This window comes from Geotrypetes seraphini, chromosome 5, assembly GCF_902459505.1.
Source record: "Geotrypetes seraphini chromosome 5, aGeoSer1.1, whole genome shotgun sequence".
NCBI classification, from domain to species: Eukaryota; Metazoa; Chordata; class Amphibia; order Gymnophiona; family Dermophiidae; genus Geotrypetes; species Geotrypetes seraphini.
In genome coordinates, this window is record NC_047088.1 from 124,466,808 (window position 1) to 124,490,874 (window position 24,067).

At 43.1% G+C, this 24,067-nt stretch overlaps 1 protein-coding gene across 1 annotated transcript in view; it reads right to left on the reverse strand.

Moving 5' to 3' along the window:
* The window catches only part of TRPM8 (transient receptor potential cation channel subfamily M member 8), a 2,182,726-nt gene that overhangs the window by 1,780,372 nt on the left and 378,287 nt on the right, over positions 1-24,067 (reverse strand). Inside the window, 1 exon segment of the mRNA XM_033944097.1 lies at positions 1,937-2,093. Coding sequence (XP_033799988.1) covers positions 1,937-2,093 — 157 coding nt within the window.

Below are 24,067 nucleotides of genomic sequence, written 5' to 3' on the forward strand. Positions count from 1 at the left end.
GATCCTTACGAGGGTCGAGTTTAGGAACTAGGTCATTAGTACTCAGACTTAATGGGGTGGGTCAGTAGAGTGGGCAGATTTGATGGGCTATAGCCCTTTTCTGCCGTCATCTTTCTATGTTTCTATGACCTCTCTGCGTGGTAGACCATGACATCCTCCTACAAACACTAGACTCCATAGGAATCTCAGGCAAGGTACTATCATGGTTTAAAGGCTTCCTACAATCAAGAACTTACAGAGTTAAAACAAATAAAGAAAAATCAGAACCATGATCCAACCCCTGCGGAGTACCTCAAGGATCACCTCTGTCTCCCATACTCTTCAACCTATACATAGCCTCCCTCAGTTCCTGCCTAGACAAACATGGCCTAACCTCCTAGCACTTACCATGATAGGCACAATACAAACAACACTCGAAATAGTAGCAACATGAATGACAGAACACAAACTAAAACTTATCTCCGACAAAACAAACTTCATACTCCTAGAAAAAAGCAAAACCTAACCTTAAGAACCATAGTAATAAACTCGACCTCATACCCCATTCAACCCATGCTAAAACTACTTGGAGTACTGATTGACAGAGGCTGTACCATGCAACCACAAATCAACAAAACAATAAAAACATCACTCGCAACCATGAGAAACCTAAGACAAATTCGAAAATTCTTCGACAGGAAACAAGCCTCATCTATTCGCTGAAAAAATATGACCACATCACAGAGGCATACCACGGCTCACACTGGCTCCCAATACAAGCAAGAGTATACTTCAAATTCTACTGCCTACTATTTAAAGCTATAAACAAAGGCAGCCCAACCTACTGGAACAACCAACTAACTCAATCCACCTCAACCAGACACAGGAGAACCCACTCACTATTCACACACCCACAACCAAAAATGTCAAACGAAGAAAACTATATGACAACCAAATGGCCACCAGAGCAGCAAAACTAGACAGCCAACTCATCAATCTGCTGTCTTCGACCACAGACTACATCTTAAAAAAAGAAACAAAAACTCTACTCTTCAAAAAATACATAAAACCTATTTAACATGACCAGATCCCAAGCTTCACCTACTATACTATCTACTCCTTATCAAATCTAAAATGTTCAAATTATCCATTATGTATTACCTAATTTCATGACAATTCTTATGTAATCCATCTATATGTCATAACATCACCTTGAACCGCAAGGTAATGGCGGATTAGAAATCACTAATGTAATGTAATGTAAAATACATGGTCAAATAATTTCTTTTTGTCATTCTTAAATTGTTTTTAGTTTATAATCTTTTGTAAATCGCATAGAACTCATGGTTACGAGGTTAAGTATGATATTATGTTATATAAAAGCTTCAAAATGTTTGAGGCTTCCTACAGATCCTGGCGAGAGGAGGTAAACAACCTACTTGTCCCAGAATAAAGTAGGATTGTACAAGAACCAGATATTCAATGTCAAACTCCAGACATGACCCAGCAATGAATATCTAGGAATAACACCAGTGGTGGACAGCAAAATGCTCACAGCTGCTGGCTGAGTATTTACCCAACAGTTAATAGAATAGAGTGTAAGTGTTATTTGGCATCAATGTGCATATCTACATACATGCCTCATACACAGGTATGCTGCTATTTACCCCCTCTTTTACAAATGAGTAGCGCAGCTTTTAGAGCCGGCAATGGCAGTAACTGCTCCAACACTCATAGAATTCCTATGAGCGTTGGAGCAGTTACCACCATTGCCGGCATTAAAACCCATGCTATGTGTTCGTAAAAAGAGGGGTTAATGACTTAAATGCTTTTGTCATGAAATTGTCTTCTTCATAGAATTACCCTGTAAATGTTCCTTTATGTGAAATGACAATTTTAAAATATCCCCACTTTGTTATATCAGTTTCTGCCTTCAGTCTTTATGAAGTATACTTACTTTCCCCTTTTTTCCAAAGCGTTCAAACTGTATATCTCCGAAAGCATCAGTAGGAAGCTCCTTGGTGTGTTTCTTATAGTTCCATTTCTCATTCTGGTTGATCTGGGTGCCATCTATGTGCTGGTTCCTCAAATACCCACATTTGCACACATTCTCCCTAGCATTCAAACAAACAGACATAGAATTTAATTAAACCAGAATTAATTCTAACATTTTCTCCTGAAAATCTTTTGTGGCCAGTGAGTCTTGACAATGGTAGTATTCTGCAGGGCTATTTTTGCAGATTAAATTAATTATTCTGAAATGTGTTGTGTTTCAAAAGGAAAAGACAATAAAGTTCAAATTCTCAGACTGTAAAAAAATTACTAAAACATATTGATGTGCTTCGTTTGAAACATGTTGGCAAATGAAAAAGCAGAAAAACATGAAATTTAATTTTCTCATATGCCATCAATAGTATGCACTCTTCTGAAGAATATACACTCTTTTTCAAAAAAGCATCCACTCTTAATGACCTGTGAAGATGTAAAGGACAAAAACACACAAAATGAACATTCCCAGAAATGACACTTGACACCTCATGAAATATGCATTTTCTTGCTGCCTATACCTACTATATCAGACAAAGTTTAGCAAGTCTTCTCAACCTTGTTCTGATGCATAGGCAGCAGAACGCTTTTTTGTTTGGGGAGGCCCAAAAGCTCTACCCTAGCCCTGCCCAAGCTCCGCCTCAGACCCCGCCCCCATAATAGCAGTACTAATTGTAAATGCTATTTCTTCTATTCATTTTTCAAATTCTTTATTTCTATACCACATATAACTAAGTGGTTTACATTCAGGTACTTAAGCGTTTTTCCCTATCTGTCCTGGTGGGTTCACACTCTACCTAATGTACCTGGGGTAATGGGGGATTAAGTGACATGCCCAAGGTCACACGGAGCAGTGTGAGATATGAACTCACAACCTCAGGGTGCTGCGCCACACATTCCCCACTACACACAATATAATCTTATTAACTAGTAACCATAAAATTAGACTACACAAAACATGCTTTTTTCCCTTCCCCTGCATAGCATTTCTTCTTCTCTCCTCCACATCCATGTGCAATGTCTCCCTCTCTCTCTCACTGTCCACCATCTCTCTTCTCTCATTCCTTCCCTTGGGATCCGACTGTTTCAGCTCATTATCGTCCAATAGCAAATACACCTATATTGACCAAACTGAGACTATTGTTTCTAAACAACTCTCAGAATATTTGGATACATTTTCAAAATTACTTCCTTTCCAGCACGGGTTTTGCTCAAATTTCAGTACTGAAACATTATTAATTTCATTAGTAGGTTAATTCAGGGTTTGTTATCTCAGGGACGATAAGCTATATTGTTTAAATTAGATTTATCATCAGCAGCTTACGATGTTGTTAATCATAGTGTTCTTATTCAACTGCTGGCTAACATCGGCCTTGATGAGAAAGTTTTGGATTGGTTCAAAGGTTTTCTAACATTAAGATTGTATCAGGTGTACAATGAGGGTAAACTCTCCTCCCCTTGGACCTCTACTTGTGGAGTGCCACAGGGCTCACTGTTCAATATATATATTACTACATTACAATACCTGAAATTATTTCCAACAGAATCAATCTTTACTTATGTAGATGATATTTTCGTTCTGCTCAAAACTGGCCCTTATTTAAAAAGTTTAACATCCAGTATAAATTCCTATATTTCAATGATTCAGGCCTGAGCCTCATTGGTACGTATGAAATTAAACACCGTAAAATCAAAAAATTTATGGTTTGGCCCTAAAACAGCAAAGCTACCCTCTACAGTACTATTAATTTCAGGTGATTCATTGAAAATTGAATTTACATCTAAAATCCTGGGCTTTATCTTGGATTCTTCACTTTCTCTTTCTTCTCAAGTTAGTAATGTAATGAAAAAATGTTTTCTCAGCCTCAGGATGCTTAGACAGTTTCGTCATTTATTTTTTTCAACAACATTTAACTGTTTTGGTCCAGGCAGTTAGATAGAGATCCAGGGTGCAGCCACTTCCAACATTTCTCCCTCTCTTATTCCCCAGCATCTTTTGCCCCTGCCCACCAGCCCCATGCCCAACATTTCTCCTTCTATCACCCCTCTCCAGCAACATGTCACACTCTTTCTCCATTCCCTCCATCACATTCCTCCCTCTTGCATCCCTTTCCATCTGTCCCACTGTTCTCTCTCTACCACCACATCCAACATTTCTCCCTCTCATCTCAGTCTCTACCTATCCCACCACCATGTCCAAAAATTCTTTCCCTATGTCCAACAATTCTTTCTTCCTTTCTCTGTGTATACCATCTCTTTTCCTCTCACTCCCACCCATTCTCAACAATTCTCCCTTTCTATTCTCTCCCCCACCTCAGCATCTCTTTCCCTCCCTCCTTATATCTTATGTCCCAAGTTCATGCCCCCTCCCTTCCTTTGTCTCAAGTTCGTGCCCCCTCCCAAGGTTATGTACCTGTGGTCTGGCCAGCTCTTAGACATTCAAGTAGGCTTCTCCTTTCTTCCAGCCTCCACTTTTTCTTCACAAAGCCATAGGCAGCAGCAACAGAGTATGGCCAGAGGTCCTGGTGTGCTGGCTGCGTGGCCTGCTACCAAAAAGTACGTGTACACACAGCTTAGAGGGAACATTGATTTATTCCTTTTCACTTTTTATCTAATCAACTTTCTATCTCCTTCTCTTATCCGCTTATTCCCTTTTATCTACTTCCCATTACCAAATTTCTACTCTGGTATACTCATTCTACTCACTCATCTTGACAACTCTCACACATTGATCCACCAATTCTAGTATCTCCCCTCCTTATTGCTTACTCCACCCTAATTTCCTTCCTCTCTTTTTTCTCTCTACCTCCCACAATTGCAACATCTCTCCTTTCTGCCCTTCCACACCTTCCTCCCAAGTCTGATATCTCTCCTCCACCACCCTTCCAGCCCTGAGTCCATATCCCCCATGCCTTTCCCTGTCCATCTGTCCTCTCCTCTTTCTGAGTTGTCCATCTTTCCCTTCCCACCAAATCCATCTCTCCCCTCCACATCCATCTCCCCCTTTCACCTCCTTCTACCATCTCTTCCTGACCCCCTCAGCTTTCCCCCAGATTCATCTCTCCTTCTCTTGCTTCCTCTGTCCTCCTACAAATCCATCTTTCACTGTTGTCCTTCTATCCCATCTGTTCTCCTCAAGTCCATCTCTCCCTGTCCCTCACATCTCTCCCTTCCCCAAAACCTATATCACTTCCTCTCTAACTTCTACCTCTCCCCAAATCTGAAATGTCTCAGGAGGGGCCTTATTTCTAGGCAGCACTCCAATGGAAGCAGTATCTTGTTGTCAGCCAGAGCACCTACTGGTCATCTTTCTGCTGCGCCATTCTCCAACATCTACTCCTTCCCCCTCCCCATGCGTCTACCTTGAATTTCTTGTAAAAGTTGCCGGGCGGCCCACCCCAGTGGAAATAGGAAGTTGTCAGTGAGGGCGGACTGCAGTGGAGAGAAGATGCCGGGGCCAGTGGCACAGTGACACAGTTCTGCTGCCTGGCTACTGATACAAGAAATTGAAGGTAGGTGCAGGAGGGGGCAGAGTAGATGTCAGGGAAGGGAAATGGCAGAGAGCTGACCAGCAGGTACACTGGCCGGCAGTAAGATAAGAACATAAGAATTGTCGCTGCTGGGTCAGACCAGTAGTCCATCGTGCCCAGCAGTCCGCTCATGCAGCGGCCCTCTGGTCAAAGACCAGCACCCTACGTACGTTCTGGTTCAGCAAGAACTTGTCTAACTTTGTCTTGAATCCCTGGAGGGTGTGTTCCCCTATGACAGTCTCTTTCCTGGGAGGTCTCTCCAAATACCGCCCCAGACATCATGTATTCGTGCATTTTACACTTATCCACACTGAACCTCAACAGCCATGTTACATAGTAACATAGTAGATGACAGCAGATAAAGACCCAAATGGTCCATCCAGTCTGCCCAAACTGATTCAATTTTAATTTTTTAATTTTTTCTTCTTAGCTATTTCTGGGCAATAATCCAAAGCTTTACCCTATACTGTGCTTGGGTTCCAACTGCCGAAATCTCTGTTAAGACTTACTCCACCCCATTTACACCTTCCCAGCCATTGAAGCCCTCCTCAGCCCATCTTCCACCAAACGGCCATATACAGACACAGACCGTGCAAGTCTGCCCAGTACTGGCCATAGTTCAATATTTAATATTATTTTCTGATTCTAAATCCTCTGTGTTCATCCCACGCTTCTTTGAACTCAGTCACAGTTTTACTCTCTACCACCTCTCTCGGGAGCGCATTCCAGGCACCCACTACCCTCTTCGTAAAGTAGAATTTCCTAACATTGCCCCTGAATCTACCACCCCTCAACCTCAAATTATGTCCTCTGGTTTTACCATTTTCCTTTCTCTGGAAAAGATTTTGTTCTACGTTAATACCCTTCAAGTATTTGAACATCTGAATCATATCTCCCCTGTCTCTCCTTTCCTCTAGGGTATACATATTCAGGGCTTCCAGTTTTTCCTCATACGTCTTCTGGCACAAGCCTCCTATCATTTTCGTCGCCCTCCTCTGGACTGCCTCAAGTCTTCTTATGTCCTTCGCCAGATACGGTCTCCAAAACTGAACACAATACTCCCAAGTGGGGCCTTACCAATGACCTGTACAGGGGCATCAACACCTTCTTCCTTCTACTGATTATGCCTCTCTTTATACAGCCCAGCATCCTTCTGGCAGCAGCCACTGCCTTGTCAGACTGTTTTTTTGCCTTTAGATCTTCGGACACTATCACCCCAAGGTCCCTCTCCTCGTCCGTGCATATCAGCTTCTCTCCTCCCAGCATATACAGTTCCTTCCTATTATTAATCCCCAAATGCATTACTCTGCATTTCTTTGCATTGAATTTTAGTTGCCAGACATTAGACCATTCCTCTAACTTTTGCAGATCCTTTTTCATATTTTCCACTCCCTCTTCGGTGTCTACTCTGTTACAAATCTTGGTATCATCTGCAAAAAGGCACACTTTTCCTTCTAAACCTTCAGCAATGTCACTCACAAACATATTGAACAGGATTGTCCCCAGCACCGATCCCTGAGGGACTGTGACCTTTCCTTCCTTCGAGTGACTTCCATTAACCACCACCCTCTGGCGTCTGTCCGACAGCCAGTTTCTGACCCAGTTCACCACTTTAGGTCCTAACTTCAGCCCTTCAAGTTTGTTCAACAGCCTCCTATGAGGAACTGTATCAAAGGCTTTGCTGAAATCCAAGTAAATTACATCTAGCATATGTCCTCGATCCAGCTCTCTGGTCACCCAATCAAAAAATTCAATCAGGTTCGTTTGGCACGATTTATCTTTTGTAAAGTCATGTTGCCTCGGATCCTGTAACCCATTACATTCAAGGAAGTACACTATCCTTTCTTTCAGCAAAACTTCCATTATTTTTCCAACAACTGAAGTGAGGATCACCGGCCTGTAGTTTCCTGCTTCATCTCTGTGACCACTTTTATGAATAGGGACCACATCCGCTCTCCTCCAATCCCCAGGAATTACTCCCGTCTCCAGAGATTTGTTGAACAAGTCTTTAATAGGACTCTCCAGAACCTCTCTGAGCTCCCTTAGTATCCTGGGATGGATCCCGTCTGGTCCCATCGCTTTGTCCACCTTCAGTTTTTCAAGTTGCTCATAAACACCCTCCTCCGTGAACGGCGCAGAATCTACTCCATTTTCTTGTGTAACTTTACTAGACAATCTCGGTCTTTCTCCAGGATTTTCTTCTGTGAACACAGAACAGAAGTATTTGTTTAGCACATTTGCTTTCTCTTCATCACTTTCCACATATTGGTTCCCAGCATCTTTTAGCCTAGCAATTCCATTTTTCATCTTCCTCCTTTCACTAATATATCTGAAAAAATTTTTGTCTCCCTTTTTTACATTTTTTAGCCATTTGTTCTTCCGCCTGTGCTTTCGCTAGACGTATCTCTCTCTTGGCTTCTTTCAGTTTCACCCTGTAGTCCATTCTTCGAGCCTGATTATGTCACATTGCAGATCTTCACAATCCCCCTGTGTCTTCACTACTCTGAATAACTTCGTATCGTCCGCAAATTTAATCACCTCACTCGTCGTACCTATGTCCAGATTTGTTTATAAAGATGTTAAAGAGCATGGTCCAAGCACCAAGTCCTGTGGCACTCCACTGGTGATGCTCTTCCAATCATAGTATTGTCCATTTACCTCCATTCTCTGTTTCCTATGCTCCAGCCAGTTTTTAATCCATGTGAGTATTTCACCCTCGATTCCATGGCTCGCAATTTTCCAAAGTAGTCATTCATGCGGAACCTTGTCAAACGCCTTCTGAAAATCCAGATATACAATGTCGACCAGGTCATCCTTGTCTATCTGCCTGTTTACTCCCTCGAAGAAGTGCATCAAGTTCATCAAACAAGATCTACCTTTGCTGAAACCGTGCTGGCTGGTCCATCGTGCCCAGCAGTCCATTCACACGGCGGCCATCTGGTCAAAGACCAGCGCCCTAACTGAGACTAACCCTACCTGCTCAGCAGGTTCTGGTTCAGCAGGAACTTGTTTAACTTTGTATTGAATCCCTGGAGGGTGTTTTCCCCTATGACAGACTCTGGAAGAGCGTTCCAGTTTTCTACCACTCTCTGGGTGAAGAAGAACTTTCTTACATTTGTATGGAATCTATCTCCTTTCAATTTTAGAGAGTGCCCTCTCGTTCTTCCGACCTTGGAGAGGGTGAACAACCTGTCTTTATCTACTAAGTCTATTCCCTTCAGTACCCTGAATGTTTTGATCATGTCCCCTCTCAATCTCCTCTGCTCAAGGGAGAAGAGGCCCAGTTTCTCTAATATTTTGCTATATGGAACTCCTCCAGCTCCTTAACAATCTTAGTCGCTCTTCTCTGGACCCTTTCGAGTAGTACTGTGTCTTTCTTCATTTATGGTGACCAGTGCTGGACGCAGTACTCCAGGTGAGGGCACACAATGGCCCAGTACAGTAGCATGATAACCTTGCTACTTGCTACTACCTTCTATATCATTCCAAGCATTCTGTTCGCCCTTTTCGCCACCGCAGCACATTGCGTGGATGGCTTCATCGGCTTGTCGATCATAACTCCCAAGTCTCTTTCCTGGGAGGTCTCTCCAAGTACCACCCCGGACATCCTGTATTCGTGCATGAGATTTTTGTTACCAACATGCATCATTTTACACTTATCCACATTGAACCTCATCAGCCATGTTGATGCCCATTCCTCGAGCCTGATTATGTTGCATTGCAGATCTTCGCAATCCCCCCGTATCTTCACTACTCTGAATAACTTCGTATTGTCCACAAATTTAATCACCTCACTCATCGTACCAATGTCCAGATTATTTATAAAGATGTTGAAGAGTATGGTTCCAAGCACCGAGCCCTGTGGTACCCCACTGGTGATGCTCTTCCAGTCCGAGTATTGTCCATTAACCTCACTCTCTGTTTCCTATGCTCCAGCCAGTTTATAATCCACATGAGTATTTCACCCTCGATTCCATGACTCGCAAGTTTCCAAAGTAGTCGTTCATCGGAACCTTCTCAAATGCCTTCTGAAAATCCAGATATACAATGTCGACCGGGTCGCCCTTGTTTATTCGCCTCGAAGAAGTGCAGCAAGTTCGTCAGACAAGATCTGCCTTTGCTGAAACCATGCTGGCTGGTCCTCATCAGACTGTGCCCGTCAAGGTAATCAATGATGCGGTCCTTTATCAGCGCCTCTACCATCTTTCCCGGTATTGAGGTTAGACTCACCAGTCTGTAGTTTCCCGGATCTCCTCTTGAACCCTTTTTGAAGATCAACGTAACATTCGCCACCTTCCAGTCTTCCGGAATCTTTCCCGATTTGATCAACAGTTGGCTATTAGTTAAAGCAGTTCAGCTATAGTCCCTTTCAGTTCTTTGATGACCCTTGGATGGATGCCATCCTGTCCCGGGTATTTATTGCTCTTTAGCCTATCAATCTGCCTATATACCTCTTCTAGACTGACCGTCAGCCCTGTCAGCTTCCCGTCTTCGTTTCCAGCACAGAGCCTGATGGGTTCTGGTATGTTGCATATATCCTCTTCGGTAAATACAGATGCAAAAAATGTGTTCAGTTTGTCAGCGATTTCTTTATCTTCCTTTAGCACTCCCTTTATTCCATGATCATCCACACAGCAAACGTTAGAAAACAAAGGAAAGTCATGGTAGGCTGGAGCACTGGAAAGAAGAAGAAGAAAAAACCGCAGCCATGGCATCTTTTCAAACTTTTTTCCTCTGAGTTCCAAGCTGTCTTTCTGAACTGACTCGCAAAATTCCTCTCTTTGAAAAAAAGAACCATCTGGCCACCCTTTCCAATCTGATTGTTGGCTAAACTTTTTTTTAGAAAAAGTTTGCCACCTTATTCCCGATTCCTTTGTCTAAAAGGGTGGGCGTGACTCTGGGCAGCAGGGAGGGATTTTACCCCCTCCAACCCTCTATGCCTAGTCCACAGTGACTATCACTCGGTCTGGAAGGTGGGCTTTTGGAAATGGAGAGCAACTTGATGTTTCTTTGTCCAGTGTTCCAAGGATTTTCAGAATAGGTATTGTGATAAATTATGCTTTGTAAGGGGAATGTGATATCTTAGAACAGGGTTTGTGTATATTAGCCAGTTGAAGAATTTTAAAATGTAATAGCTTGCAATTAAATTAAGAGTGTAGGGTGTTATATTGTGAATGGAAGGCCCCAGAGGGGGAACAAGCATGCTGAAGCTGGCGTGTTTAAAGATCGGAGAGTTTTGCATGCCTAAAAGACACATGCTATATTAAGACAATAGACGTAAGTTGTTTGTTTCCAAAGGGCACAGCATGAGCACTCAGAGCCATGTGGACTTAGATGTAATTCGGATGCATCCTAGGTTGAACATTTTGAATTTGTAGCGTTGTAGGAAATGTATGGAGAGAAATAGGAGTCAGAAAATTGTTTATACATATTATGGTACAACTTTGATTAGAACTTGTGACAGTTCCGACTCCTGAGTCAGCCCTAACACACAGGAGAAGCCAGGATCTGGGAGAACAAACTACCAGGTTAAACACATCTTTAGTAAAAGGCTTTCAAAAGCTTCAAAAGCTGCCTACCCTCTAGACCAGCCTAGGCAAACCCCACTTAGCAAGCAAGAGGATAATTTTCACCCTGACCACTGGGGGAGGCAGAGAGAGGGAAAACCTGGCACCACTGCAGCTACATTTGGGTGTGGCCCAAACAGACAGAAAAGCAGCTTACACAAGCTAACAAAAGCAGTGGAGGAACAGTGCTTGAAAAGAGCTCTTGAGTCCAAGTTGCAGGCCTGGGAAGGAGAGCCCATGGAATGGGTCAATGCTGAAGATTCCCAAACTGCAAGCCTAGAATCAGCAGAAGAAAGGATGGACTGTACGGAGCTGGTGCTTGTTCCTGAACCAGTGGAGGTCATGGAAGTGAACTGCTGTGAGAAGGGTAAGTAGCCATTTTATGGCAAGTTGGGGTTTTTTTTTTTCTGTTCAAGAAAAGAAAAGCCAAACCCACAGCCTAGTTGTGTTCCTTGTGGGATTTACCAAAGCACTAAATGGAACATAATGTAACCAACCCCCTCCTTCTCAGACTGAGGTAAAAATAAGATTTGAAATAAGATTTGTTTTGTAGTCATGCACACCGAGGGTTAAATTGATACCTTTCCCCAGGAGAAGGGGTGAATTACATAAACAAAATAATAATATATAATAATATGGTATAACCTTGAAATAAAAATAGTTAATTAAACGTATAATAAAATAAATATAAAGAAGCACTAAGGATTCAGAATTTAAATTAGAAATAATATTTAATAAACAAATGCTCTAAATCAAATCTAAGCAAAGAGATTCTACTTCCCCTCTGTAAAGTTCTTCTTTTTCCTCAGATTTGGGTATTTGAGGCTTTATGTTCTTGTTATGTAGGGGTACCACGTAGGTGTGCTGTTGCTAGCAGAATCTCTTGCTAGCAGACTCTCTTGCTGGAACCAACCTACTACTCTGACTTAAACAAGCCAATAAGGGAAAACCCTATCCTAATCTAATAACCCCCAAATTGCCTAAATATACTTTCTAAGCTAGGAAAAAAAAGATAATTGATGTTCCCTATACTTTTTCCCTCCCCAGAATTTCCTATTTCTAAATCACTCAAATTTCCTATATCTCAAATCACTCAGATTTTCAATAAACTTTACAACAGATATTCTCAGGAAAAGGTTCCCAAAACAGTTTACCAATTTTCTTTTATCAATGTTCTCTTATAACATTCCACAGGAATCTGTCACAGGATCTCTCATAAAAATCTCCTCCAAAAATCAGCACCACAGAAGTCACTCAAAGATCTTCTCAAATATTTCCCAGAAGAGTCTCACAGAAGAGCAGACTGAAATTTTATTCAGAACTCAGCACCATATATTTCTTTTTTTTTTTTTTTTTTTTTATTTATACTTTTACAGTTAACATTCAATCAATGCTTGAAGGAAATTTAACAATCCAATAGGAAAAACAAATATTAATTATAAAATAATATCACATAGTAACTATGAGTAAAGTCCACAATCTGGGAGGAGAAGGAATCAATCACTTCCAAGGGTAGTTGGTTCCAGGAAATAAACGAAATTAATAGAAATAACAGAGTGCAGTTGGATTTATTTAACTAATGGCCTGCTGGGCTGATTCCATGGAGGTGTCTGGAATTCTTGTAGTTACTTTACCTTCAAGAAAAAACTGCAATTGATCGGGTTCATAAAAGATATATCTATTACTCTGATAGGTAATACAGCATTTACAGGGGAAACGTAATTGAAAGGTTGCCCCTAAACTCAAAACAGACTGACGACAAGCCAAAAACTTCTTACGTCTGGCTTGTGTCCATTTAGATACATCAGGAAATATGGAAATTTTTAATCCATGAAATTCCACCTTATCAGTCCTATAGAATAGGCGAAGAATTGCTTCCTTATCTTGAAGAAAGACAAAAGTTACCAGTAAAGTGGATCTATTCGTTATATCTTCTTGAGATGTCTCCAGCATACCAGTGAGATCCAATTCTCCTGGTATAGCATTCCCTTTATTTTTGTCCTCCTTTGGTAAATTTAGGTAATATATCTTTTGTAATGGTGGCATATTGTTTTCAGGAAATTTCAGGACGGTATTCAAAAAGGACTGAAATAGATCCCTGGGAGATTGAAACTTGGAAATAGGAAAGTTTAAAAATCTCAGGTTTAAGTTCCTATTAGCATTTTCCAAGTTCTCAATTTTCCTGGCAAGTAAGGCTTTCTCCTTGGATTGTAAATTAGTGGTAATCTTCCCATCTGCCACAGATTTCTCCAATTTGTCCATTCTATTAGACTGTTGCTGAAGTTTCTCTTCAAAAGTATTAAGTTTACTATTAGTATTTTGTGTAGAAAGTACAATTTGGGAGCATACCTTGTGTAAAGTTTCCATAGCACTCCATAATGCCTCCATGTCAATCACCGCTGGTTTAATCAGGGGAGCAGGGGTAGTTATTCCGGGGGACTCCACCAAGGGATCCGCCTCCACCTTCCCAGCCTCCCGCTGACTTCCAGATCCTCCGAAGCTCAATGCTGACTGCAAGGGAGTCAGCAAGCTGTAATTCCCATCCGGGGTCAGGGGTGAAACCTGCAGCGCCGCCAGAGACGTCAATTCTGGCGCTTCCTGTACGTCTGAGGGTGTCCCCGACATCATCCCGGGACGCGGAGGTACTCCAGGCCCGAAAGGGCTAAGCGAAACGTCGCCTTCCAAGACCGAGGTCTGCCCTCCTCGGTCAGCAGATACGCCCTCACCAACTGGAACGGCATAAGATGTTATTGCCGCTTGCCGAGTCAATGAAGTGGAAGAGGAGGCAGGAAGCACACTCCTCTGCTTTCCCCTGCGCTTGGGCATAACAGGTAAATTTCTTGTAGAAAACTTGAAGAATTGCCGAACAGAGCAGGAGCCACCTAATAACTCGACTCACTCCGACGCCATCTTGATTCAGCACCATATATTTCTTAGTCAGGGAATCTCTCAAATATTTCTCAGAAGATTCTCACAGAATAGACTGAAACTTTATTCAGAACTCAGCACCATATATTTCTTAGTCAGGGAATCTCTCACACATTTCCCAGAAGATTCTCGCAGAATATCACAAAAAATCTCTTCAGATTCTCAAACATTACCAGCATCAATACCAATCTTCAGACCTTATCCAAAATTTCACAATCCTTCACAAATTCAAATAAAAACCACCTTCTCACCAGGCACAGAAACCAAAACACCTCCACACAGATCCAAGTCACCCTCCCAACTGTCAAACCTGACAGTTAGAATGTTCAGACAGCTGATGCTGATCTCTGCAGAGGATAGCAAACCTGTGCAGGAAATTAGCAACAGAAAACCTCAAAACTGCACCAATACAAACCATACAAACTAAACCCCTCAAAATAAGAAAAAAACACAATTCTTAAATTCCAGACCCTCTCTGCTTCTTTAAACCTTGTTTTTTCACTCAGTATCTTTTAAACTTTTAACCCTGGTTACAATAAGAACATAAGAACTGCCATCTCTGGATCAGACCTTAGGTCCATCAAGTCCGGCGATCCGATCATGCGGAGGCCCAGCCAGGTGTACACCTGGTGTAATTTTAGTCACCCATATCCCTCTATGCCTCTCGTAAGGAGATGTGCATCTAGTTTGCTTTTAAATCCTAGAACGGTGGATTCCGCAATAACCTCCTCTGGGAGAGCATTCCAGGTGTCTCCCAGAGGAGGTTATTGTGGAACTTTGCAAGTACAACCCTGAGGTGTGGATAGCTGTACTATTTTGGTGGGGTTTTTTTTTGCTAACAGAGAACTGTTCCACTTGAGAAGGTTTTTTTTCTGCATTGCTGTTTGTGTGCCTAATTACCAGCTTTAAGGACTTTAAAAGTACTGTGGAGAAATAGGCTGGGGGATGTATGCTTAAGGTGACCATTTATTTTTTTCATCAAAAGGGGACATCTATTAATTCTCAGTCCCGCCCCCAATCCCAACCTAGCCCTGCCCCAATCCCACCCAAGCCCCGCCCCCAATCCCATCCCCAATTTCTTCCATTCATTTTTCATGTACATATATCTTCATATTAATTCATAATGGTAACCTTAAAATTAAAAAAAACTACAAAGCACACTATACGCAGAGAAAATGTTATCATTTATATTTGGGGGGTTTCAAAGATGTCAAGGCAAATGACTTTAAAATAAGCAATGTCACCTCAGTAACTATAGAAAAATAGATAAATATAGTGCAAAATATAGACAGCAGATATAAATTCTTAAAACTGACACATTTTGATAACTAAATTGAAAATAAAATCATTTTTCCTACCTTTGCTGTCTGGTGATTTCATGAGTCTCTTGTTGCATTTCCTTCTGACTGCATCCTTTCTTTCATTTCTTTCTTTCTGCACTCAGACCCAACAATTGTCCCTTTCTATTCCCTCCCTCCTTCCTTCCTATGTCCTCAGTGCCTCCTTCCTATGTCCTTAGTGCCCCTTCCTGTGTCCTTAGTGCCCCAGTGCCTGCTTCCTATGTCCTTAGTGTCCTCGGTTCCTCCTTCCTATGTCCCCATCACTGCCTTCCAGTCTTTGTCTCTACCCCCTCCCCTATGCTCTGGCATCTCTCTCTTCTCCTTTCCTTCCTTCCTTCCCACTCCACCCCATGGTCTGGTATCTCTATCTCCTTCCGATCTCTCTCCTCTCCTTCCATCTCCCCCTCCCACTCAATTATCTGGCATCTTCCTTTCTCTCCTTCCTTACTCCTGGTCTGGCATCTGTCTCCTCCCCCTCCCCCATATACCCTGACATCTCTCCCCCCTCCATGGTCTGATAGCTCCTTTCTTTTCCCTTTCTCCCATGGTCTTGGCATCTCTTTCCTCTCCTCTCCTCTCCCTTTCCTGGTCTTCCTTTTCCCCTCTCTCTTCCCAGTTGGGTGCAGCAGCAGCACTTCTCTTCCCTTATCTCCTCCCCCCTTGGGTGCAGCAGCAGCTTTTCTCTTCCCCCCTTGGGTGCAGCAGCAGCTTTTCTCTTCCCCTCTCCCCCCCCTTGGGTGCAGCAGCAGAATTTTTTCTATTCCCCCCCTCCCCCTTGGGTGCGGCAGGATCATTTCTCTTCCCATCCCTCCCATCGGCAGAGTCACAAGCTTCCCTCCATCGCTGACCTATCTTCCATAGGTCAGCGATGGAGAAAAGCTTACAACTTGCTTCGGGCCTTCCTCGTTGCCGGGTCCTGCCTTCGCGGAAACAGAAAGTAGGCAGGAGTCAGACCCGGCAGCGAGGAAGGCCCAAAGCAAGTTGTAAGCTTCCCTCTGTGTCTCGCTTAGCTTCCCTCCGTCGCTGCCCATAGTGAACTCCTGCTCCGAGGCTCTAACGTGTGCGTGCCGGCATCTCTTCTCTTCTCCTCCCCCGGGACGTAACTTCCAGTTTTGGAGGTAAGAAAAAGGAAGCCGGCACGCACACATTAGAGCCCAGAGCGTGGGTTCAGTTTGCATGCGGAAGTCAGCCCGGGAAGGAGCATCGGGGGCAGCAGCAGGATTAGCTGGGCACAGAAAACACTGCAGGGGTTTGGCGCTGGACCAACCTTCCCCTTGTCCCCGCGCACAGCTTCAGGATGCTGTCCCTGAAAACGGGACATTTCAGCGTCCCGAAGCGGTGGCTCGGGACAACGGGACGGTCGGTCCAATAACGAGACTGTCCCGTTGAAAACGGGATGTATGGTCATCTTATGTATGCTGCAACATCCGGGTGGGATATTTTGTGGGTCTTCTCTTCCCCTATTGTTGTTAGGAGAGGGGATGAATAAATCTACACAGCAGCCTATGCCCCACAGTAGCTCTAGGGAGCCAGCACACGCCTGTCTATGAAAGGGCAGACAGGTACTAAAACAGTGATTGTTTTGTTTTGCACAAAGAAGTTATCTTTTGTTGGATTATCTTCATGAGACTGATAAAGAGACTTGTAATTCTTTGTAGCAAGGACTGGAGTCTTGCCGGGCTGAGGCCCGTGGGCCAGCCCCACAACCCTAAAAGGGAACTTTGGACAAATTGGAGATTTTTTGTTTTTTGACTGTTTATTTGCTCCTGGTTAGGAGAGTATTGCTGGCCTAATCCTGACAGAAAGAGTTATAAGAAAATATTCTACTTACCTGAGAAAATTCTTCTGTTGGCTGGATATTGCAATAAACCACGTTTGCCTATTTGTACCATAGAAAGTGTGTAAGTGTGGTTTCATGTTAAGTGACTTTGTTTTGCCTGAAGGGCCACTCACTTGTTAGAGTGGCACGCAGCAAACTTTCTTATCACCCTTCCCACCTTCCTGCTACACAGCACCAGACGGGAGGGTGACAAACTGAGTACAGATTTCAGAGAATATATTTCTCTTGTTCCTTTATTTTAAAAGTTAAAAGAGGGGAAGGCATGGAAATATAACTGATCATACTATTCCAGAAAAGTAGCAAATTTCTGGTTTGATTTTTGCATGCTGGGATCGTTGGTGAATTGAGCAGGCAGGGTTTTTTTTTAAGGAAAGGCAAGAGCATGTAACTTGAAAGTCCAATCTTATCAGCTTCTTTGACTGGGTGACAGGAAAGCTAGACTCGGGAGAATCTCTGGACATAGTGTACTTGGATTTCAGTAAAGCGTTTGACAGTGTCCCACACCGTAGACTATTAAACAAGATGAAATCGATGGGGTTAGGTGAGAAACTAACGGCATGGGTCAATGATTGGCTGAGTGGAAGACTTCAGAGGGTAGTGGTCAATGGCACCCTCTCTAAGACATCGGAGGTGACTAGCGGAGTGCCGCAGGGCTAAGTCCTGGGACCATCCCTTTTTAACATATTCATAAGGGACTTGACCTGAGGGCTTCAGGGAAAAGTAGCGCTGTTTGCCGACGACGCCAAACTGTGCAATATAGTAGGTGATAGCGATCTCACGGATGGTATGGCGCAGGATCTGATCAAGTTGGAAAACTGGTCCTCGACATGGCAGCTGGGCTTCAACGCAAAGAAGTGTAAGGTGATGCATCTCGGCAGCAGAAATCCATGCAGAACATACACCTTGAATGGAGAAACACTAGCTACGACCTCAGAAGAACGGGACTTGGGAGTAATCATCAGTGCAGACATGAAGGCTGCCAAACAAGTAGAGAAGGCCTCATCCAAGGCAAGGCGGATGATGGGATGTATCAATAGAAGCTTCGTCAGCCATAAACTTGAAGTCATAATGCCACTGTACAGAACCATGGTGAGACCTCATCTGGAGTACTGTGTGCAATTCTGGAGGCCACATTACCGTAAAGATGTACTTCGAGCTGAGTCGGTCCAGCGAATGGCCACTAGGATGGTCTCTGGACTCAAGGGTCTCTCATACGAGGAAAGACTGGGCAAGTTGCAGCTCTACTCTCTAGAGGAGCGCAGGGAGAGGGGTGACATGATTGAGACATTTAAGTACGTCACAGGTCGTGTCGAGGTGGAAAACAACATATTCTTTCCTAAGGGATCTTCAGTCACAAGGGGGCACCCGCTCAAACTCAGAGGAGGGAGATTTCTATGTATTTCTTTACAGAAAGGGTGGTGGATCACTGGAACAAACTACCGGTGCAGGTGATCAAGGCCACTAGCGTGCTCGACTTTAAGACTAAATGGGACATCCACGTGGGATCTCTACGTGGGTCGAGCAGCACTCTGACTTAATGGGGTGGGACAGTGGAGTGGGCAGACTTGATGGGCTATAGCCCTTTTCTGCCGTCATCTTTCTATGTTTCTATGAAAGGAGAGGAAGGCAAGTGATTTAAGACAAATAAAAGTTGTAGTTTGATATTAAGTGAGGTGGATTTTTACAGTAAGTGAACTACTATCACAGTTTAGTAAAAGGGGGGCTATAGTGCAAAATATAGACAGCAGATATAAATTCTCAAAACTGACACATTTTGATCACTAAATTGAAAATAAAATCATTTTTCCTACCTTTTTGTCTGGTGATTTCATGAGTCTCTGGTTGCATATCCTTCTTCTGTAAATCCAATATTTATTTCTGCCCCCTCCCCTTTTCTTTCTGTCTCTTTTACTTTCTCTCTCCACCAATATCTCTCAAGGTGCTCTTGACCATCAGCATTGCCTCTTCCTGGGTAGGGTCTTGGGCAGTGCCTCCTGCAGAGTTTTGTCGATTTCTCCACTTCCCCAATTCTTTTCTTAATCCCCCCCAAGCCACCACGCCGATTTCTCCCTGCTTTCCTGAGCCAGGCCTGGCATGTACAAGCCTTAACCTCCGACATCAATTCTAACATCGGAGAGGAAGTTCCAGGCCAGCTAGGCAGCGATTGGCTGGCCCAGAACTTCCTCTCCGATGTCAGAATTGACGTCGGAGGTGTAGTCTTGTGGGTCCGGCGCTTGTACGTGCCTGGCTTGGCTCAGGGAGGCAGGAAGAAAAACATTGCAAAGGCAACACGATCGACTCGTGTTGTCTTTGCGATCTACTGGTCGATTGCAATCGACCATTTGGGCACCCCTGAGCTAGATAGTTTAACACTGAAATGTTTGGCTGTTTCAAAGCAGGAAGTTAGTACTTATAAAGAACTATAAAGGCATGTGGAAGAAAGTTTTGTGAGACATGTGTTAAGGAAGGATGTGCGTATGAATTATGATCTGATTATAAGGGCTATTTTAGCAGGAATCAGGGAGAAAATGAGGAGAAGGTTCATAGGGAAGGTGGCAGTTTTAAAATCTGTGTGTACCCTTGGGAATGATAGCTAACAGTGAAAGAATATTCTGTGCAGGAACAGGCTTATTCTAACAGAGATACCATGCTTATAAGAAAGATCTATTATAAAATTGTACGAAAGTACAGATTTAGAGATTGCTTTTGTGAGAGAAAGGACGGTTTATCTGCATGCATGTGTGTTTTTTGGGGAGTGAATGAAAAAAAATCCTTACTTTTGTATTTCTATCCCGGTGTTCCTTATTAGTTCTGTCTGTCTAGTACGTCATGTTTTTGGAATATGAATTTTTGTTCCCCTGTATGTTTTATAAAGTGTTTTTAGAATTGTGTATTACCTTGAATGTATGATTAGGTGATCAATCAACTTTTAAATACACTTGAAGAAAAAGTAAATTTAAAATAAACTTGGTAGTTAAGGCTCCAGAGATAAAGTTAAAGAATAACAAAGATAGTTAAGTACCCATATTTTTCTGTAAATTGAAATAATGTTAAACAAAGGGTTTGCTGACATTGGTAAGTTAATAGACAATTATGACAGTAATTTATGTAAATGGGCAGACATGGAGCTGAGTTTTAGCTTAATTTTTACAGGTAAGCTCTTTGAGGTAGGAACCTGATACAGAATATAGATTAAGAACAATCTTTTGGGCTAGTAGAAAATTTCATTATGTCCCTTAGCTTAGTGGGTCTCCATTTTAAATTTTACTGTGATCATATTTGGTATTACAGGATCCTGTAAAAGTTTTATTTAATCTGCGTTTTGTCTCCCAGCAAATACAGGTTACAGCCTCAACAGAATTCCTGTCAGGAAGGCATCACATTATTTTCTCTGTGTTAACGAGTATTTGCTTCCTTTTACTGCTAGCAAACAACATCAAGAGAGAAATAGAGCAGACTTTAAACTAAGGTTGTGGCAGAGACTACTGTTCTGGGTTTCAAGCGCAAGTTGGATTCATACCTTCTTGCAAATCACATCGGGGGATACGGGAAATCCGGGTCTCCAATAAGGAGCACCTAACTGGGCCTCCGCGTGTGCGGATCGCTGGACTAGATGGACCTAGGTCTGATCCGGCGAAGGCGTTTCTTATGTTCTTATGTTCTTATGTTAAGGGGAAAGCCTTCGACGTCGACGATTCGGACAAGAATATCCAAAGAAGATACTGAGCGGGAAAAATGCTGGGAACAAGCAAAAGACAAACATTGGGAGTCTAAGGAACAAGAAAAACTGGCATATAATAAGAAGGGCAAACAGGAAGAGCTAGAAGAACAGAAGAAATTAAGAAATCAGGTTGAGGAAGAAAAGATGCGCCAAAAAAGAGGAAGAAAGGAACAGAAATCAGGGACTAGCAGCTCAAAAAGGGGATGGTAAGAGGAGTAAACCACAAGGAAAACCAGCAGGGAAAAGAAAGGACCAGCTCTTAAATTGTTTGTACGCAAATGCGAGGAGCCTAAAGACCAAAATGGGAGAACTAGAAGTCACAGCCAAAAAAGAGGACATAGACATCATTGGAATCATGGAAACATGGTGGAACGAGGAAAACAAATGGGATATAGTACTGGCACGGTACAAACTCTATAGAAGAGACAGAACTCACAAGAAGGGTGGAGAAATAGCACTATATATAAAGGACACCATTCAATCGACCAGAGTAGATATGGAAACAAAGGCGGAAGGATTGGAATTGTTATGGGTCAAATTACCAGGAAGAAATGGTTTTGATATAAAATTGGGACTGTACTACCAACCGCCTGGACAAACGGAAACAAACGACAAAGAACTGACAGCAGAATTGAGGCGGGAATGCAAAAACGGAAACGTTCTGGTAATGGGGGGATTTTAACTACCCCGGGATAGACTGGAGTATTGGAAACTCAAACTGTGAAACAGAATTCCTAGAGGCTGTGAGGAATTGCTTTATAGAACAGCTCGTCAAGGAACCAAGGAGGGGGAATGCCACTCTTGACCTAATCCTCAATGGGCTAGGGGGACCTGCAAAGGAAGTTGAAGTAGTAGACCACTAGGAAACAGCGATCATAACATGATACAGTACAAATTAGAAGTAGGAACATCAAAAGGGAAGAGAACCACGGTGACAACGCTCAACTTCAAGAAGGGTACTATAATGCTATGAGAGCAATGGTGAGTAAAAAGCTCCGAAACAGCTCACGGAAAACAGAGACTGAGGAGCAAGCCTGGTCCCTATTTAAGGACACGGTGCAAGAAGCACAGCTTATGCACATCCCCAGATTTAGAAAAGGGTGCAAATACGTTAAAGGGAAGCAACCAGCGAGGGAGGAAGTAGGACCATTGGATGATGGAGACAGAAAGGGAGTGATAAAAGAAGAAAAAGAGGTAGCTGATAGGTTAAATAAGTTCTTCTCGTCAGTCTTCACAAGCAAAGATGCATCCAGTGTACCAGAACCTGAAGAGATCTTCAATGGTGACCAAGAAGATAAACTGTCGACAATAGAGGTGAGCCATGAGGATGTCCTCCAACAGATAGATAGATAGATTGAAAAGTGACAAATCACTAGGCCTGGACAGGATCCACCCAAGGGTACTAAAAGAACTAAGGAACGAAATAACAGAAATACTCCAACGAGTTTGCAACCTATCCTTGAAAACTGGAGAGATCCCAGAGGACTGGAGGATAGCAAATGTTACACCTATCTTTAAAAAGGGATCAAGAGGAGACCCGGGAAACTACAGGCCGGTAAGTCTGACATCGGTTCCGGGCAAGATGGTAGAAGCACTGATAAAGGACAGCATCTATGAGCACATTGACATAAATGGGCTAATGAAAGCGAGCCAGCATGGCTTCTGCAAAGGAAAATCGTGCTAAACAAACTTGCAGCACTTCTTTGAGGGGGTAAGCAGCCAGATGGATGAAGGGGAACCTGTAGACATCATTTATCTCGACTTCCAAAAAGCCTTTGACAAGGCCATGAGCGGCTACTTAAGAAGCTGTGGAACCACGGGATAGAAGGGGACGTGCACAGATGGGTTAAGCACTGGTTGGCAGGTAGGAAGCAAAGGGTTGGAGTGAGGGGCCACTACTCAGACTGGAGGAGGGTCACGAGCGGAGTTTCACAGGGGTCAGTACTCGGACCGCTGCTGTTCAATGTATTTATAAATGACCTGGAAACGGGGATGAAGTGTGAAGTTATAAAATTTGCGGATGACACTAAACTCTGTAGCAGGGTTAGAACCGTGGAAGAATGTGAGGACCTACAAAGGGACCTGAACAAACTGGAAAAGTGGGCGAATAAATGGCAGATGAACTTCAATGTGGGGAAATGCAAGGTTATGCATATAGGAAAGAAGAATCTGATGTTCAGCTACCAAATGGGGGAGTAACCAAGCTACCAAGGGAAGTAACCTTGAAAAAGACTTGGGTATGCTGGTGGACACAACAATGAAGTCAACGGCACAATGCGCTGCAGCCTCAAAGAGAGCAAACAGAATGTTGGGTATTATTAAGAAGGGTATTGCAACCAGAACGAAGGAAGTCATCATGCCGCTGTATCGCGCGATGGTGCGCCCGCATCTGGAATACTGTGTCCAATATTGGTCGCCGTACCTAAAGAAGGACATGTAAATGCTTGAAATGCTTGAAAGGGTTCATAAAAGAGCGACAAGAATGATAAAAGGTATGGAAAACCTTTCATACACAGACAGACTGGAAAGGCTGGGGCTCTTCACCCTAGAGAAGCGGAGACATGATAGAGACTTACAAGATCATGAAGGGCATAGAGAAGGTGGAAAGGGACAGATTCTTCAGCCTATTGGGAACTACAAGAACAAGGGGGCACTCGGAAAAATTGAAAGGAGACAGGTTTAGAACCAATGCCAGAAAATTATTCTTCACTCAGAGGGTGGTGGACACCTGGAATGCGCTTCTAGAGGATGTAATAGGACAGAATACATTAAGAGGATTCAAAGAGGAATTGGACAAGTTGATGAAGGATACAGAGATTGAGGGATATAGATAGAGACAGAGATAGGATGATGAAAGGGTATTGAAAGGTTTTAGACATAGGATCACTTACAGGTCATGGACCTGATGGGCCGCCGTGTGAGTGGACTGCTGGGCGCAATGGACCCCTGGTCTGACCCAGCGGAGGCAACTTCTTATGTTCTTATGTTCAGTGTTACATGCAGCTAGCCTGAGGGACCCCTCGCTGCAGTGGAAAAAGGAAACCCATTTTCTACCACAGTGGAGTTGTTTTAATTTTTGGCGTGCACAGAGAATTTAAGCCTGTTTTTGGTGAGTA